Below are 19,014 nucleotides of genomic sequence, written 5' to 3'. Positions count from 1 at the left end.
TCGTAGTCAAAAGAACGAACAATGCATTTAGCTATATTGGTGCTGATATGGCATTTGAAGAGGCGATAAAAAGATATAAGAAATCATCGGGAGGAGTTGTGGATCAGACGGGCAAAAAGAACTATATTATGGAGTGGGAATTTTCGTACCAGGAAGTTCTTTCGATATGCCAAACCAATCAGATAATTGATATATCACAAATAGATTGAGACTTGCAAATTCATCATGAGTTCATTGGCAATGTAGGAGATGAAGTTCATAACTCTATTAACAGAATGGTAGAATTTATGGAGCACAGGGAAAACCCGTACAAAGTACACAGTCCTGTGAAGTTGCACCATTCATGTCGCATGAAGTTGTACTAGATACTAATGCAGAAGAAATATTGAATTGACTGATACGTGGCCATGTCGCTTATATGACATTCCGAAACGAACGATTTTTGTATAAAAACAGCTCCGTTGTCGAAGCCCATTCACACGCGAAAAGTTCCACTACTTCGCTAGAATATAAAGCAGTTTTATCTTCCACTTTTTCTAAGATGTCACTTGTCAAATTTTGGCTTCTGCGCAGAAACTGGTAGACATCACTAAGGAGAGAGGGCTACTGTTAGGTGACATATTACGATATGACCTGTGCCACTCCACCACATTGCTGGGCAATTTGAATGCAACCACCAAGTCAAACAAATCGGAACTAATGTCTACTTTACAGAAGTTGTTGGAACCGTCTGGGTACGTCCTCTAAGAACATTCATCAATGAATACAGCAATTATTGTTGTCATAAACCAACTTCCTAAAACTCGAGTGAAAGTCTTACAAACATTTGCTGATCTGTTTTATGTATTCTTCAGGAGCTGCAGCAGTGTTTACACATGTACCCGCGAGGATTTTGTGTGTGATAGTTATCTAACCACCTCAGTGAAAAATGTGGAAAAACAGCAAAGGGTAACCTCCTCACCTATACTAACAAATCTGCCACCTACCACATCGCAACCGGTGCAAATGGACAGATTTTGGTCTGTCTCTGAAAACAAAATTGAAATTCAAGATGTCTTAAAAAAATAGCTCTGCACAAAAGCAAAGTCTATCCCCTTTGAAATGTATCTAACTGGATTACAAAATGAAAATGGTGCAACTCCTGATATATCTGTTACTGCCTCTTCAATTGTTCCAAAATTACATGAAGAGATAAAAAGGCCAATAGAAGAAGCAGATTTGAGAATAATTCATTACATCGAGCATTGTGTCAGGAAAAATATTCAGTGTATTGTAGTGATTTTCAGTGACACAGAAGTTCTTGTACACCTGCTACATTATTTCTCAACCTTTGAAATCCACGAAGCTATGCATGAGAAAATGTGCATCAGAAATTATTTCTATCCATATAATTCTAAAATAGCAGGTCCTCTGAGCGAAATCATTATGCCACTCCTATCTCTGATGTAACAAGTAAAATAAGTACAAAATCAGCAGCTATAAAAGCAGATTCTGCTAAATTGCTTCAAGACTTCGGAAAACAGTGGTCTGAAGAGCCAGAAGACTTTGAGAATGCAGAAAGTACCTTGTTCAAGTTATCACATGTGGGAGGTCTTCGAAATAACTTGACGAACCTCAAAAAGAACAGATTACGCACTCAAAAACAACCAATTCGTTAACTATTCCGTCTACAAGCTCTTCTCTTAGGAATCACTTGCAAAGTTCATTCTTCATTGTACACAGTTATTTAACTGTGCTTGAAGGAAATGCCCCTCTCTCAATCCGTTGGAGTATGGCTGGTAGTTGGACGAAGACAGCTACTTCCTAGTGAAACACACAACTGTTTTCCAGAGAATGTTATAAGTGTATCTGGATGTAAAAGTTGCGGAACAAGAAGATATGCGTCAAAAACATTATGTAGATTGTGTTTCATATTGCAAATGCACTGGCTCGTGTGTGGATACGTCTTTAAGTTCATAGCAAAAGAATGTGATCTAAACAATTTAAGAACGTAGAACAATGGACCGTAGTATTCTATACTAAAATACGTAGAAATAAATAAAAATGTAGTGATTGGAAATATTACATAATAGTATAATTATTGTTTTCCCCATTTCCTATAGGTGATTAACTACAAAATACATTTTAGCATTATTTGTAAGTTATTTCATTATTGTTATTTTTAGGAGTATAGAAATATTCACATCCCCTTATTAGTTTGGGAGTTTGTGTGTCTAATTTTACTTTGTATTCCAAAACACAATATACATACAAAAAAAAATTACATTAAGATGCATTTCTTAAAAATAGCCCTTCATATTTTACGACTTTACGCTGTTGAATGTCAATAGTTTTACTTTATCCTGTAATTTCCCAACTTACAAATATTGATCTCAAGCACAACTAAAATATTTGGAAAATTTTAATTATTTTGAGTATTTCAAGTTGTCAGTAATTTTACATTATATTCTGAAATGACATATGTAAATATTCTCTAAAGCATAGCTAAAGTCATACGTTTGTAAAAAAAAAAAAAATGAACCTGTAAAAAAAAAGAAAAAAAATACGTTAAATGTTACTAGCTCTCACAAGCACACATTATGTTATCAACAAATTAAAGTAAATTCTCCTGACATCCGGGTCTGCAAAATAAAACGCTATAATAATTACATTACCTATATATTATATGAACAAACATGTTAATAATAGTACTTGACAAACGCAATAGCATTATTACTTCATTCCCTGGGACACATCAATCTATTACCTTTAATTTACCAATAAAATGAATGGACTATTTTAATTTGTTGAAATATAATAGCTTTGAAAGTTTAGCGCGTAGTCAATGCTTTGCCTTTAATTTATTAAACAGTCCAAACAAATCGCTACACACTGCGCCACTTAAACTTAAATAGCTCAATCATTTTTAAGATCTACTAAAAATATTAGTAACGAAGGAAATTTAAGAGTATGCTTCTTGAATTAGTTTGGATTGTGTTCTCATATCTGTAATGCTTTCATAGTTATTTGTCATGAAATGAAAAAGAGAGAAGCGGAAAAAAATAAAGTTTGGCTAAAATGACCGTTGCTTTTAAATATGGCGACAACATGTATACAATATACCCAGTTTTCTTACTTTTGCTATCAATTATCTTTAATCTTCTACAAGAACTAAGTTTCTAGCTTGTTACTGTGAGAAGATATTCTAGTTTAAATATGATTTGGTACTTGGCGCGCGGGTGCCATTTTGAATATTAAATTTCACAATGAAGGCCCTGGTTGAGGAAGTGTTACATTCGATTTTTTTTCATTGTTTGATAATCATCTAACAGGTTCTGAAGAATCTGCTGTCATCCCCTACTTTTCTACATGAAGATCTTATGGACAGAGCTTTGATTATTTATTTTTGTGGCATAAAGAGTATGACAATGTTCCCCTGTGGATAGTTATATGTTACAAAATGTAACTGAATTTTACTTTATATATTAGTGTAAAATGTTACATGGGCATTTCAACACAAATGGAACACCCTGTGTATCACAGCTGATCAACAAGTAACACACAGAAATTTATGAAGTAACACATGAAGAATATTTATCACACAATATAAAGGTTCATACTAACGCTACTTTTCAACATAGATATCAACTCTGGACACATTCTTCCCATTGAGGAACAAATTTCAAAATATCCTGTTCATGTAAGTCTGTCTTTTTGAAGTATAGCCATCTGCACACTTCAATCATCGAATTGACACGTTGACCGGACAAGACTCTCCACCGGGCCAAAAAATATTATAGTCTGAAGGTGTGAAACAAAAGTTTACGGCGTGTGTTAAGCACCTCTTGCTAAACTTTGAATTTCTCCAGAACAGAAGCAGCAACATGTCATAGTGTGTTATCCTGAAGGAGTTCGATATTTCCAGTATTAATGTTTGGCAAAGTTGTGTGCTGTGCTTCGTGACAAACGTGCTATGTTGTTTTGTACGATGCAGAGTTCACAATGAAAACACATGTTAGCAAATCCAACGGCGCTTTCTTCTCAGATTGAGTCAGTTTGGTATCCTTCTTTCGTAGAAAATCTGTGTGTTTCCATTCTACGGATGTCTGATTTGTTTCAACCGTTTAGTGGTACGTCCAAGGTATGTCACTTGTAACGATACCATCTAGAGAAGCATGTCCTTCAACGTATCGTGCCAGGTGAACAAGATATATCGTCACTTGCTGACCGCTATGGAATTGTGTGAGCTTCTTTCGCATCCATCGAATATTCGTTTGCCGAAATTTTCGTTTGTCATGCGCACCGTATCATACACTATATCGTATGAAATGTTGAACATGTTGGACAACGTTCGAGGATGGTGGATTCGTCGGTCATTACAAACTGCCTCTTCAATTTTCGTAATATTTCGTTCACTTGAAGCTCCTACTGGACGTCCGGCACTTGGTAAATCCACAAGGTTCACACGACACTTTTCAAAGAATTACCATCACTTGGAGCTGTTGTTACGGTCCATACGGTATTTCCTGTACACGCACACAATTTCCCTGTGTATTTCCTAAATTTTACGACTGTAACACACACGCCGTTACTGTTCAGTAGTTTACATTTATATTGCTAGAAGTCGACAAACTGTCAACTACAGTGTGAACTTAAAAAGTGTATCGTTTTTTGTGTTTATGTCCTCAATCAGTAGGAATACCACGCGGAAAAATAGTATGATTTATTTATCGGTTCTCCCTCGTATATAGACACAGTTAAACCTCCTTTAAAGAATCTCTCTCAACAGCGGACACCTGAATAACAAGGACATTATCTCCTCCCGGCAAATAAATAAATAAATATTATATATATATATATATATATATATATATATATATATATTACTACTTAAAATGCCTGTTCTTTGCATGAGGAGAATAGGTTTATGGAAAATATTTGAACCCCTTCTCCCTCAGGATACACATTTCAATGGAAATGTGATTCTACAAATTTGTATTATAATCTACTATCGTGTTTATCTACATGTGTGTAGGTGTAGATATGCATGTTCCGCCAAAACCCTGGAAATTCTAAAGCAATTTTAACTAAGCTTGGCACTCACATTACTTGCAGTCTGAAAAAAAGAACCCCTTTTGTACATCTAGGAGGAAGGGAGACATACAAATATTATCGAGAATGGCCAATATTAGTATCAAATACAGAGTTTTCGGGGTTCATGAGCTGAATGGTGAGTGTCGATGCCCTTTTCGCTCCAGTTCAGCCCGAGAACTCCCCTTGCACATCTAAGGGAAAGGAAAAAAGATGCATGTAAGAATGATTGAAAGTGGAATATATAATGTCGAATCTTCAGTTTTTGGAGTCGCTGAGATAAGCAGTGACACTTCCGATGCCGTTTAAATCCAAATTCAGCAGTCATTAGTACTTCTAAGGAGGGTAAAGGTGACATAAACATAACAAAATGGCAGATATTAGTGTCGAATCCATAGGTTTTGTGGTCACTATGTTGATTGATAATAGTTCCCATGATCTTCAAGTTCAGCATTCAGTAGGGTAAGATCTCTTAGCACACCTAGGGAGAGAGGAAGGGGGGAAATATTCGAAGTCGACCGGTATTAATATCGAATTCATGGTTTTCGGGGTCCTTGAGTTGATCAGTGACACTCAGCATAGCATCTAAGTTTAGCCACTATTAAAACCGCTAAGGTGACGGGAGAGAGACTGACAGGTAACAATAATGAAAACGAATGATATTAATCTTGAATCCATAGTTGTCGATATCCCTGAGATTAATAATTACACTCCTGATAGGGTTAAGGTCCAATTTCAGCCCCCAAAAGAATGGGGGTAAGAAGATGTGAAAAATGTTTCAAATTACTGAGATTAGTGTCGAATCCATAGTCTGAGTTCGCTATGGCATTTAATCCGAAGTTCAGGCATGAACGAGCACGCCAGTTGCATTGGGATAATATATAGGGCAACGCCGAAGGCGTTGGTCACCCATCAATACACGGATGTGTGTGTAAGAATGTATATTCCAGCATAATTTCGAGAAGTCTGGAGGAATTTTAACCAAATAAGATGGATAAATGATGTTCAATCTGGAAAAAAATGCTATGGAAATGAGACTCCCCATGGGGTGGGAGTTAGAAGGAATGGCATGTAAAAATAATGCAAAACGACTGATTTCTCAAATAGTGTAGTCATTTTGCCGATTATTATATCTAGTACTGTTGTCTATCCAAACTTGGCAATGTTTCCTTATATTATTATTATTATTATTATTATTATTATTATTATTATTATTATTATTATTATTATTATTATTGCTATTTCTCTTCATTCTTAATAATTCAAAACTGCAATACAAAATATGAGTTCGTTCAATACTACATATCCAGTGTTTTCAGGATGCATTTCATTGTTGAATAATATGTATTCAAGTTAATTTACTGTCATATATTTTGGTGACACGCTTTTCAACAATGAATGAACATTTGCATATACTAGTACAAACAAGCAACAAATAATTTCACTGTAGAATAATATGTCAAAACTGAATATAAAAAAGCTAACGCATATAAATTTGCTGAATCTCAGAAAATTATGTATAACACAAAATTCAATATAGAGTCGTGAGAATTACCTTGACACCAGCCCACTATTAGGAAGTGTGTAATCTAAAAACATGCGCCTAAAATACTATGACACTTTCTGAACAAAATCTGGAGTCATCTATTAAACTTTGACCAACACTGCCATAGTAGCAGGTCGAAAACAGAACTGGTCACAATCTTGAAAATCGTGTTATACACAGATACACAAATTTAATAACTTAGTAACACTATATAGAAGGAATCAACAAAGTAACCCTGGTTTATCCGTAAGCTGGAGAAAATTAATAATTTTGACAGAATAAAGAAATGATTGTACTAAGAAAATATATGCTAACTCTTGACATATATCAATCGAACTGTACATTGGATATTCACCAACACATTCGCTCCTGGGCTTATATAGCAAATTCCGCTACCTGTCAGTTTGGTACAGTTTAAAAGATGTGTATCGATAGGGCATTTCAAAAACGAAATACATGACTAATATATAACTCTGAACACTTTTTTAGACATACATTTATTGGTACCTTTCGGTTGAACTGCTACAATATTATTGAGCAGAACTTCGGCATTGTTTGATTGTATTAATACATTGCTCCAAATTCTACATGGAACTGGAAAAATGAAATGAAATCTTTGAGTTTTACGTCCCACAGTTATGCCGGTTACTCCAAAGGAGACGGTGATTATGAGAAATGAATGAAATGGTGGAATGAAGAAAGTGGGAGGAAACGGGGAACCCCGAGAAAACACGAGCACGGTGTTTGTCAACCACAAAGTCCACACGGTGCGAGCTGGTACATGGGATTGGAGTCAAAGCATTAAACCTTATCTAATTTTGTATAACTTCAACTTATTACTTCATATGAACGTTTGAGACAAATTCTCTGTGCTCACAAATATCCAAGGTATTGCTCACCACTCTGATATCTATCGCAACTTAATCAGCTCTGGAAAAAGTTGATATCTTGATATTTCTCTATTCACCTATAACTTTTTCTTTAATGCCGATAATGATCACAGAAGTGTATTAGCATTATTATTTATTATAACATTAGTGAGGCATTTAATTTTTAATTTCTTATTTTGTTTTCTACTGATTTCCCTGTAACTAGTTGTGTGATTTTTGTCATATTGTTAGGTACTTTATTCATCACTGCGCCTATTATCTGAAGTTTTATTTTTTACGTAGCGCAGTATTTAAACATACTTAGGATCCTGCACAATCTTTTACTTTTATTTTGCAACAGCATTGAACATTATACTTTTAAAAAAAAATCAAGAAAGCTATATGAAATATATCCAATAATTTAGATCATCTTTCGAATCTGCCTTAGTGATTTTTACAACTATATATATATATTCCATTTAAAGCTCAAGGTCGCTTTCCAGGACAAAGTGTGCACCGCATGGTCACGCTAAATATGGTGACACAGTATGTACACCTCATACACTCGAACGAAAGCGCATGACCACTTTCGATAAATGAAGGATCAATAAGACATCTGAACCATAGCAACCCATTGATTTACCAACGAAACAATACGTCATTACTTCTTTAAAATAAGAAAGAACTTCAAACAAAATTTTCAGGGAACCATGTGATATATAAGAAACGAAATAAAACTTACTTTAATCAATTCATCTTGAAATAAGTATTTACATATAGTACACGTGATACACCTTTTTAATCCATGATTACATCTAAACATTTTCTCAGAACAATCAGTATGTTGTCAAATTCCAAATCAGTAACAAATTTCCTTAGTACAGCATAAGAGTATAAATGCATTACTACATCATGTTCAATGTCATTTAAATGCTAAGGAGGTCCTTCATTAGAACATATTAGTTGTTCCGCCCAAGCCTTCGACCCACTATACTATAGGTTAAAATTTTGATTAATTGAAAGCTCTTATTGTTTACAATTACTAAACTGATTTATTTATTTATTTGAGCTTCCCACCTGTAGTAGAACCGTAGGTTCTTGAAGGATTTAAAGAAAGTACGTAGGATCTTTTCGCGGCAAATCCCAGATAGAGAAAGCCGTATTTATTGTTGAAAAAAATAAAAGTATTAATTACAGGATTCACATATCCAAGATTTCATAGAATAAAATAATGATATATATATATATTAAAAGATTATATCTTGAAGTGATGTTTTGAAGTATGTTAAGATTTAGAATTTCCAAAAAGACTTCAGGACGAAGAGTTAAATTTCTAGTTGAATTAATCGAAAGAATTAAGACTAAGCAGCCAGCCAGTAAGAACCGTAGTTCTTAAAATATAAGTATATGCTCTGGGTGGATGAGAAAAAGAGTCTTCTTCGGATGAATTCTCGCGGTAGTTACGCGTCTATGATTTTAACACTGAATAATCTATCTGTGAATTTTCATAGTTTATATATTTAACATTAATCTTGTTGTTCTCGCCTTTTGGTGTTAAGAGATTTCAAAAAGGAAACATTTAATCTCTCATGTGAGTGTCTTATCATTGAACTTCAAAACATCACGTACACATAGTCATAGTCATCCATTTGTTCATACATTAATAATACTTCTGGAACCAAGTATTGACTTTGAGTACATAAGATAGTTAACAGAACAGAAAAACAAAACTTTGAAGCTGACAAATTATCGATGTTAACTCAAGAAGTCATGATCATGTGCCTTAAGTAAACAAAAACGGCAACTAGAGAATTATCTACAAAAAGCAAATACAACGTGGATAGCTGAAAGATTATCTATAGCAGTTTAGTTCGAAGTCAACCTCAAGCAATGATTTCATCTTTAAGTCTTATCAGTTTAAAACCAAAAGTTCATTCTTTTAGAATCACTTAAATGAAAAGGAAAAATATACTTGCAATTATATCAGAAACTAAAATATACAATATTAAAAGAAAAAAAATAAAAATATACTCCTGGTACAGCCATATATTACACTTCCCCCCTTATCGAAAACAAAATTTTATATCGTAAAATTTTGTTTTAAGTTACTCTCTGCTTATCTAATTTTGTTTCTAGGACTTGGTACTTTTCTGTTCGTGAGAGGAATTTCTTCTGATTCAGTTACCTCCAATGAATTTGCTATTTTACTCATTATAACCACCTTATCAGCAACATCGTCTCGTTGTTGAATCTTATTTACAATAGTTGGCTTAAAACATATCTGTCTGCAACATGCATCATCTTTGTACCATTTGTAAAATAACTTCAAACATCCGCATCTTTTACAGCAACAACAAATTACAATAATAATAACTATTGCAGCACAGACATACGCAATAATAGATAAATTTGATACAGTATTAGTATGATTAAGTTTCCATTCTTCTTCAGATATTTGCTGTTGAATTTCATCAACCTTGTGACTTGCATATTTCAAGTCTTGGACAGTATTAATTACATGTTTCAAAGGTAAATCTATGGTTATATCTGAAAATGGAACTTTCTCACCCAATACTTCACAACAATCTAAAGAGAGGTTAAATTGAGGAATTATATCTTTGTGGGAAACATTAACTGACATAATACTTTGGGATTGGATTAAAGTACGAATACCATATGCTTTACAACCATTGTTTAAGTAAATTTTGCCAGATCCTTTCAAATTCACATCATAAGGTTCTTGTGATTTACAAACAATTGTTAGTTTTTCATTTTCTGGAGCGATATACAACCAATTATTATTACCTATAGGAACTAGCATTAGTTCTGTTAACTGTACAATTCTTTGATTGCAATCATTAGGTATATTTCGAACATATTGAAGCAATTTAGCTTCACAATCTTCATGCAAATGTGTCGAAAGAATAGGGAAGTTTTGTTTACAAATAAACCAATCATCTCTTAAAATTTTACATTTTTGAAACTCTATTTCACTTATTTTAAAATAGTGTTGTTTCGTGCTATCCATAAGTAACATTTCCTTTTCTGGCTGAATAAAAATGTATTTATCAGTTTCGTCTACTTTAAACGGAAATGGCATTACCTTATAAGTGAAATATTTCATATTTTCCGTGAGGGGTAATCGAATGACATAACCTAATATACCATCATTAATAAAGACATCTAAAGAAAGAAGTTTCAAAAGTAAATACCCATATGAAACGCTAAGGGGAATGGGTAATGATACACCATTATTTAAGTCAACTTGACTAATTTTAAAATGTTGAAGTATCTGAAATGGGGTTATTATGTGTGGTTGTAATATTCCATGTTGAGCATTTAGGATAGCTCGTAGGACTATATCATACTGTGCTTTCAGATCTCTACACAATTGATCTAATTTTTGAATGTGATCATTTAAGGCTACCTTTAGTTTTAAATTTAGAAATTCTTTATTTAACTGAGAAGCACGTTTATTCAGCTCATTCTTTAATAGTTCTATATTTTTACTTAATAACTCTTCATTATTTTCTACAGCATATAAAGTATTATTAATTGAATGTAATGTCGATTTGACCACTACCATTTGTTCTTTGCTCAGTTTCAGAAAATCTTTCTGATCAGTTACTAATTTATGAATCTGCTGTGTGTAATAATCAGCATCATGACTATCCAAAGTCCCAAATAGTACCTTTGAAATTTCACCTACAAAATTGAATATTCCTCGTTTATTTCTATGAGAGTCACTTGTGACTTTTGTAGTTTGATCTATGATTTTACGTAACTCTTGAATTCCTTGTAGTTTTTGAAGAATTTGATTCCCATTTATGTTATCACAACTTGTTTTGTTGGCTTGTACCATATTTAAATTACATATGTGTTTTGTGACAGAAAAATACTTATTAATTACATTATAATTAAAATCTAACATAGACAGATTCACAAACACAACCAGTCGCCATTCTACATTGTATATTTGTGTGAAACCCAAATTATTATAATATAGTCCAGGTGAATCATGGAATTTTTCCACTTCAACGCCAAGGAAAGCAAATCCCAACGGGAGAGAAATAGCCAAAAGCAGAAAGAGTAAACGAACCATACCTGAAAGAGGTATGTTATGATATTAGAATTTCTCAATAGTATAGTTTTAGTCTATTCGCATGCACAGTTGTTACCTTTCCTCCTCTTTTAATCTGACAATTTACACCTTTTGTGTTAATGACTGTATAGGGACCTACCCAATAAGAAGTTAGTTTTTTCGAACGTCCACGACGTACGGATTCATCAAAAAGTAAAACTTCATCACCAGGTTTGAAAAGAAATTCATTGCTATCTTGATCATAATATTCTTTGTTCTTTTCCTTGGATATCTGCAACTTTAATTTGGCTAGTTGATGAATTTCTTGCAGTTTCTGCTTTAACTCTTTGACATAGTCGTCGTAGTTATACAGAGGTTCAAGGGGTTTCTTTTGGAGAATGCCTGGAATATTAGCTTTCTTACCAAACAACAACTCATGAGGTTGAAAATTTGTACTTGTGTGAGGAGTTGTGTTATATACAAAAAGAGCATAAGGAATATAGGTGTCCCAATCTCTTTGATTTTCAGACACAAAATGTCGTAAAAATTCTTTCAGTGAACGATGAAAACGTTCTAGACTACCGTTTGATTGTGGGTGATAGCTAGAGGTATTTATCTTTTCAATTTGCAAAATTTTACATACTCTTTTCATGATATCTGACATGAAATTACTCCCTTGGTCTGTAAGAATTATCTGTGGAATACCGTATTTTAAAACTATATTTTCTACGAAAGCTCTGGCTATTGTATCAGCATCTTGTTGTGGTAGAGGGACTGCAAATGTATATTTCGAAAGTTCTTCTTGGACTGTTAACAAATACTTGTTACCTTTGTCTGTTGTTGTTAGGGGCCCTACAACGTCTAAACATACCTTTTCTAAAGTGGTACTAGGTGTAGTTGTAATTTCGAGAGGCATTTTTACTTTAGAGCAAATTTTGTTTCGTTGACAACTGTCACAGACCCGAATGAATTGTTCTATGTCTTCTCTTAACTTTGGCCAAAGAGATATTTCTAAATCATTTAATTTCATGTATTCTTTTACTTTTTCGTACGTACGACAAACACCTTGATGGCCTCCTATTGCAATTTCGTGAAATTCTTTTAATATGTGTCTTTTGGTATCTTCGTCTAAAAGATTTCTATCTGCTACATCTGCTTCTAATGCATACATTCTACTTAGAGCATCTGCATTTGTATTCCTTTTCCCTTGTTTGTAAACGATTTCATAATCTAGCTCTTCTAATTGAATTCTCCATCTAATTAATCTAGAGGTGGGATCCTTTACCGAAAAAACCCAAGTAAGTGGTTTACAATCCGTGACAAATGTTACTTTTCTGCCTAGAATGTAAGGTTTGTAAATTTTGGAAGCCCAAATTATCGCAAGTAATTCCTTTTCAGTTGCACTGTACCGAGTTTCCGCTTGATTCAATTTTCTACTTGAGTAAGCAATAGGTTTATCTTTTCCTATTTCACCTTGACTTAAAATAGCTCCAATGGCGTTGAGGCTAGCATCTGTGGTTACTATGAACGGTTTTGAAAAATCTGGGTATTCTAAAACAGGAGCTTGAGTTAGTTTTTCTTTCAAAGTTTCAAAAGCAAGTTGGTGATTAGCAGACCATTGAAATTCTGCGTCTTGTTTTAGGAGAGAGGTTAGAGAATATGCGATTTTGGCGTAATCTGGAATATGTCTTCTATAGTATCCTGTCAAGCCTAAAAATCCTTTTACTTGTTTCTTATCCTTGGGGACTGGAAATTCCATGACTTTTGAGATAAGCCGGGGATCTGGCTTCACTCCGTCAGCTGTAATGACATGGCCTAAATAAACTACTTCTGGTCTAAAGAATTCTGATTTGTCTGGTTGTAATTGCAAATTATTTTCTCTAAATCTTTGAAAAATCTCTCGGAGTTGTTTTTCATGTTTTTCTAGCGTGTCAGAATATATTACGCAATCATCCAAAAAAATGAAACATGAAGTACCTTGTAATCCTGATAGAACTGTATTCATCAAATATTGAAATGACGATGGCGCGTTTTTTAGCCCAAAAGGCATTCTAAGATAATGAAAATGACCTTTGTCTGTTGAAAAGGCAGTTTTCGGTCTGTCTTCTTCCTTAACTAACACCTGATTATAACCAGACGCAAGGTCTAAAGTGCTGAAGTGTTTGGCTTTTCCTAAACGGTCCAAAATGTCTACAATGTTTGGGAGCGGAAAACAATACCCAATAGTCAGATTATTTAAATTTCGAAAATCAATTACCACACGATATTTCTTTTTCCCGGAAGCATCCATCTTTTTTGGAATAACTAACATGGGAGAATTGAAAGGACTCGTAGAAGGGGTAATGATTTCATTTTCTAACATTTGTTCTACTTGTTTGTTGACTTCTTCGCGATAAATTTCTGGCAATCGGTAATTCTTTTGGTTTATGATACTACCTTGAAATTCTGGTTTGAACGGAATAGAGTGTTCAATAGCTGCTGTTGCAGTAAGTTTATCTCCAGGGAGATAAAATATATCATTATAGTCTATACAGAGCTGCCAAATTATTTCTTTCTCTTTTGAATCTAAATGTTCTAGTCTGACAAGAGATTTTAGTAGTTCTAATCTTTCACTAATACTACTATTTTTACTATTGTTTTTATCCTGTTCTATGTGAGCAACTAAAGTTTCGTCGACTTCCACAAATTCTTCTAATTCGACTGGAGCAATTTCAATAACCTTTTCTTCATCATTTATATTCATTACACAACTAATGCATTTATTATCTTTGGCTACAGTGAGGCTCTCCGCAAGAAAAATCCCTTCTCCTAAGGATTGTTTTGAAACTATCCCTACGCCATTATTCTTTGCTGGAATTTCAACTAATAGTTGACAGCGACCTGGAATAGTATATTTCGTACTACTTGTTTCAAATGATATGATGCATTCGTGTTTCTCTAAGAAATCTCTACCTATTATTCCTGAATAGGAGCTAGGTAATAATTTATCTACTACATGGAACAAAGCCGGAATAGATTTCTGATCAATTTCTAAATTCAAAGTTAAAGAACCACATGAATATAAAGGGGAACCTGATATACCCTTGATTTTCGTAACTTTACTATGATCAATTTTATTCACTAATTCAGGAGACAGAATGTCTTTATGAATGCATGTAATGTCTGATCCTGTATCTATCAAAAAATGTTTAGTACTTGGTCCTAATTCTTTTATTTGTACTTCAAGACTACCTGGAGGTTTTTCTTTACAGCCCTTTTTCAGAGGAGGAAAGTAAGCAGACTGCTGATTTACTCCCGTCGACCGTTTCCCGCATTCATTTTGATACACTTATTTTGATTCATACTTTTCTCTGTACCTTGTCCCTGTCTTCCTTCAGAAAGACACTTCGACCCACAGCTGTGGCCGGAACAACAATACTCGTACTTACTAGTAGAGTCTTCATGCATCTCCTGTGCATGGCAACACATATGGGATCCCTCTAAACTTTGGTTAGCACTATACCGCACATTTTTATTTTGTGTGCCTTTACTATGTTTTAGTCTACAATTGGCCTCAATGTGCCCAGGCTTCTTGCAAAAATAACAAGAAATGTTTTTCTTAAATTTCCTACTACCTTGTGATTGTGAGTTCTTCCCTTTCTCAGTTCTATCCTTATTAGACAATTGGTTAGATTCCTGTTCCAAACAAATTTCTACAGCCCCACCAAAATTCAACGTGTCACTGTCTTTACTGCGAGCTATCATTTGAATTTTGTCGTCTGAAAGACCTTGTATAAAAGATGCTTTAGCTAAATGCTGAATTAGCTCTACGGCTCCTGGAACATGGTTTTGATGTAATATTCTTACCGCTGCTTCTTTTAATTGACTCTGCAGGGAATCGATGCGCGAACCCCAATCTGCGATACTCTCTGTTTTGTTCTGCCTGGCACTAAACAATGAACAAGCGTAAAAATCGATAGTTCTCCTAATCGAATAATTTTCTTGTAAGACTTCTTTTACTTCGGCCCAAGTTCCAGTGGCACTTCTAACTAACAACTTTGACTTTGCGTCACCAATAATACGTGCTTTCACAAATTTCAATAACTTACTATGTTGGGACGGTTGAACTAGAGAAAAAGCTGCATCGCAGTTATCTATAAACTCAGGAAGAGCACGTTTGTCTCCATTGAATGGGTTATGTATTAACTTTAAAGCTTCCGAAATGGAACAATAATCTATTTCAGAATCGGCGTTACTGTTTGTTTGCGAATGTGCCATGTTTTACAGAAGTTTATGTAGTTATCAATTTACCTTACTAATCCTACAGACAAAAGTATTATTTAGCTTAAGATAACCTTATAATCCTTTCGGACACTCCCTTCTATCGAAGAACGTACAAAAGCGCGTGTACTGAAGTGGGTTTCCTTCTTCGTAAAGAACGCGTATTAATATTCTTTTGTCCTACTCTTAATAACTTGTATTTCTGGCCACGGAAAAAACAGTTATTCACACTTGAATTATTCCAACTGAATCTCGCAAGAAACCTAAGAAATTGTTTTGTACTCACTGTTTGTTGTGGAACTGTAAGTCCTGGGTAGATTGCCGCTAAGCGTGCTGAAACAGATGCTGGTCTCCGCTGAGAGATGAAATCTAGTTGTCCTGGGTACCCTTTGTTAGTTCTCTCCGCTGCAAAACCGGGGTCTTGTCTTCTTGTATACTGGCAACAAACTGTCACATGGGGTGTTCACAAAATGTCTCTGCTTGGCAGGATTCGGTTCTTGCTGTCCCTCAGGTTGCGCCTGCAACCTGGCACTCCGTAGTAAGGAAATTGAAACTTCACACTTCGAAAAATTTGTTAAAATGTTGGCTGCTATTTTTCTTCGTCCTGGCTTACATAGCCACCCAGATGCATATATATAATGAAAACCCTTAGTTTTCTTTTTCTTTTGAAGAAAGACTCAATTTCAATATAAAAATTGCAGAGACTGAGATTTACTACTCTCAGTTCCGCCACAAATTTTTGAAGTTTCCTGGTATAATGGGTTAGTTTGAGATCGAACTCAGGTCGATGTGTTACGGCTCCGCGAATTCCATCGCTGCCACCAATTTATCTGTAGTAGAACCGTAGGTTCTTGAAGGATTTAAAGAAAGTACGTAGGATCTTTTCGCGGCAAATCCCAGATAGAGAAAGCCGTATTTATTGTTGAAAAAAATAAAAGTATTAATTACAGGATTCACATATCCAAGATTTCATAGAATAAAATAATGATATATATATATATTAAAAGATTATATCTTGAAGTGATGTTTTGAAGTATGTTAAGATTTAGAATTTCCAAAAAGACTTCAGGACGAAGAGTTAAATTTCTAGTTGAATTAATCGAAAGAATTAAGACTAAGCAGCCAGCCAGTAAGAACCGTAGTTCTTAAAATATAAGTATATGCTCTGGGTGGATGAGAAAAAGAGTCTTCTTCGGATGAATTCTCGCGGTAGTTACGCGTCTATGATTTTAACACTGAATAATCTATCTGTGAATTTTCATAGTTTATATATTTAACATTAATCTTGTTGTTCTCGCCTTTTGGTGTTAAGAGATTTCAAAAAGGAAACATTTAATCTCTCATGTGAGTGTCTTATCATTGAACTTCAAAACATCACGTACACATAGTCATAGTCATCCATTTGTTCATACATTAATAATACTTCTGGAACCAAGTATTGACTTTGAGTACATAAGATAGTTAACAGAACAGAAAAACAAAACTTTGAAGCTGACAAATTATCGATGTTAACTCAAGAAGTCATGATCATGTGCCTTAAGTAAACAAAAACGGCAACTAGAGAATTATCTACAAAAAGCAAATACAACGTGGATAGCTGAAAGATTATCTATAGCAGTTTAGTTCGAAGTCAACCTCAAGCAATGATTTCATCTTTAAGTCTTATCAGTTTAAAACCAAAAGTTCATTCTTTTAGAATCACTTAAATGAAAAGGAAAAATATACTTGCAATTATATCAGAAACTAAAATATACAATATTAAAAGAAAAAAAATAAAAATATACTCCTGGTACAGCCATATATTACACACCGAACTACCTCAAATTCTGCAGTATATTTTCAATGCAATTATTTAAGAACTTCGTTATACACAACGATCTGGCTGATGTGTGACATTTATGATACCGCGGTACTTGTGGCATCGGCATTTGTGATACTGTTAAAAATAACTCAATATTTGCCGAGCTGAGAGAGGATACTTCAGACATTCCGTTACAGGAAAGGTCTCAACTGTTATCAAACATCAGGCCTTATCAAATATCAAAGTCAAAATTAACCTTCAATGAATTCGTAATTTACGTTAATGTTTTTAAGATAGTTCAATCGGTGCAATAGAAATAGTCAGTGAAAGTTTTGAAATAAAATACAATATCTGAAATTTATATACAGTATTACAAAGAGCTAATAATGAGTACCGTACAATAATTACACTTAAACTTATTAATATATAAAATAATGTGTGTTTGTCATCAGATTTTTGCACAGAAAGGAGTCACCTACAGCCACCAAATTATGTACACATATCTATCTACGCCACATCTGATGAGGCACGTATTTATTTTTCGATTTTCGACACGAAGGGAGATTGGGGGATAACATTTATATGCAAAAATTATACAGCGAAATCATAGTGCCTGTGAAATAGTAAACCCAACCGTGATTCCTGTCATCCATGTGCATACCTGTAAAAAATTCGATAGAGGCAATGCCAAGGAATTTCATATCGTTATATATTTCACTTATTTCTTTACTTTCAAAGATACTGCGTAAATATTATTTTTCCCATGTGAAGAACAAATATTTCTATACTAGTACTGAACAATAATACCTGGGCCCTTTATATAAGGAAAATACATACTCTACCAATAGAAACAGTACATTATACAAAATGCGTCTACCGACTTGTCACCACATTGCACAAGTACAAAACCATAGATACATAAATGCAATACATATACACTTGTGGATACAAATTACAAGTACAATAACCAAACAATCGATAATGCAGTTCCCCCCTAACAAAAAATTACTTCAACTTTTGAACGTGTCAATTTTTTCTCAAGAACTTCTTAACATCATTTGTGGTTACATGTTCAGTTAATGTGTTTATTATTATTTCGTCCAACCTCATGTGCTGATACCGCCTACGTTTCCCTTAAATGGTTTAAATTTTTCTTTCATATATGTAATTGTTGTACACAGCCTCAGTTTTATAGACACTTCACCACATAGTAAACATTAGCATTATCTTATCCATTAATGAATTGATTCTATGATCCCATCCTTCAGAAACATTACTCGTTCTGTGCTGTTGACGTGAGTTGTTCCGTAAGGTAAAGTCAAAAACGCAGTTGCTCAACAAACTGTTCTACAAAATTATAAATTTGAAAGTCTTTCGTGATTATGTG

The 19,014-nt window shown here is 34.1% G+C and overlaps 2 protein-coding genes across 15 annotated transcripts in view; both read right to left on the bottom strand.

Moving 5' to 3' along the window:
* Ssdp (Sequence-specific single-stranded DNA-binding protein) overlaps positions 1-19,014 on the bottom strand; it is a 690,704-nt gene that overhangs the window by 343,076 nt on the left and 328,614 nt on the right. The gene's annotated exons all lie outside the window — the stretch shown is intronic.
* Positions 6,468-17,777, bottom strand: LOC145688306 (uncharacterized). The gene is made up of 2 exons (XM_081762323.1): positions 16,113-17,777; positions 6,468-11,589 (listed from the first exon to the last, which is right to left on the bottom strand). Exon 2 carries the CDS (start codon positions 11,585-11,587, stop codon positions 9,602-9,604), a length of 1,986 nt encoding a protein of 661 aa, XP_081618449.1. The 5' UTR covers positions 11,588-11,589; positions 16,113-17,777; the 3' UTR covers positions 6,468-9,601.

This window comes from Thermobia domestica, chromosome 6, assembly GCF_964235325.1.
Source record: "Thermobia domestica chromosome 6, izTheDome1.hap1.1, whole genome shotgun sequence".
Taxonomy (NCBI): Eukaryota; Metazoa; Arthropoda; class Insecta; order Zygentoma; family Lepismatidae; genus Thermobia; species Thermobia domestica.
Note: the sequence above shows the minus strand (reverse complement) of the source record. Positions and strands in the feature narration are given on the sequence as shown.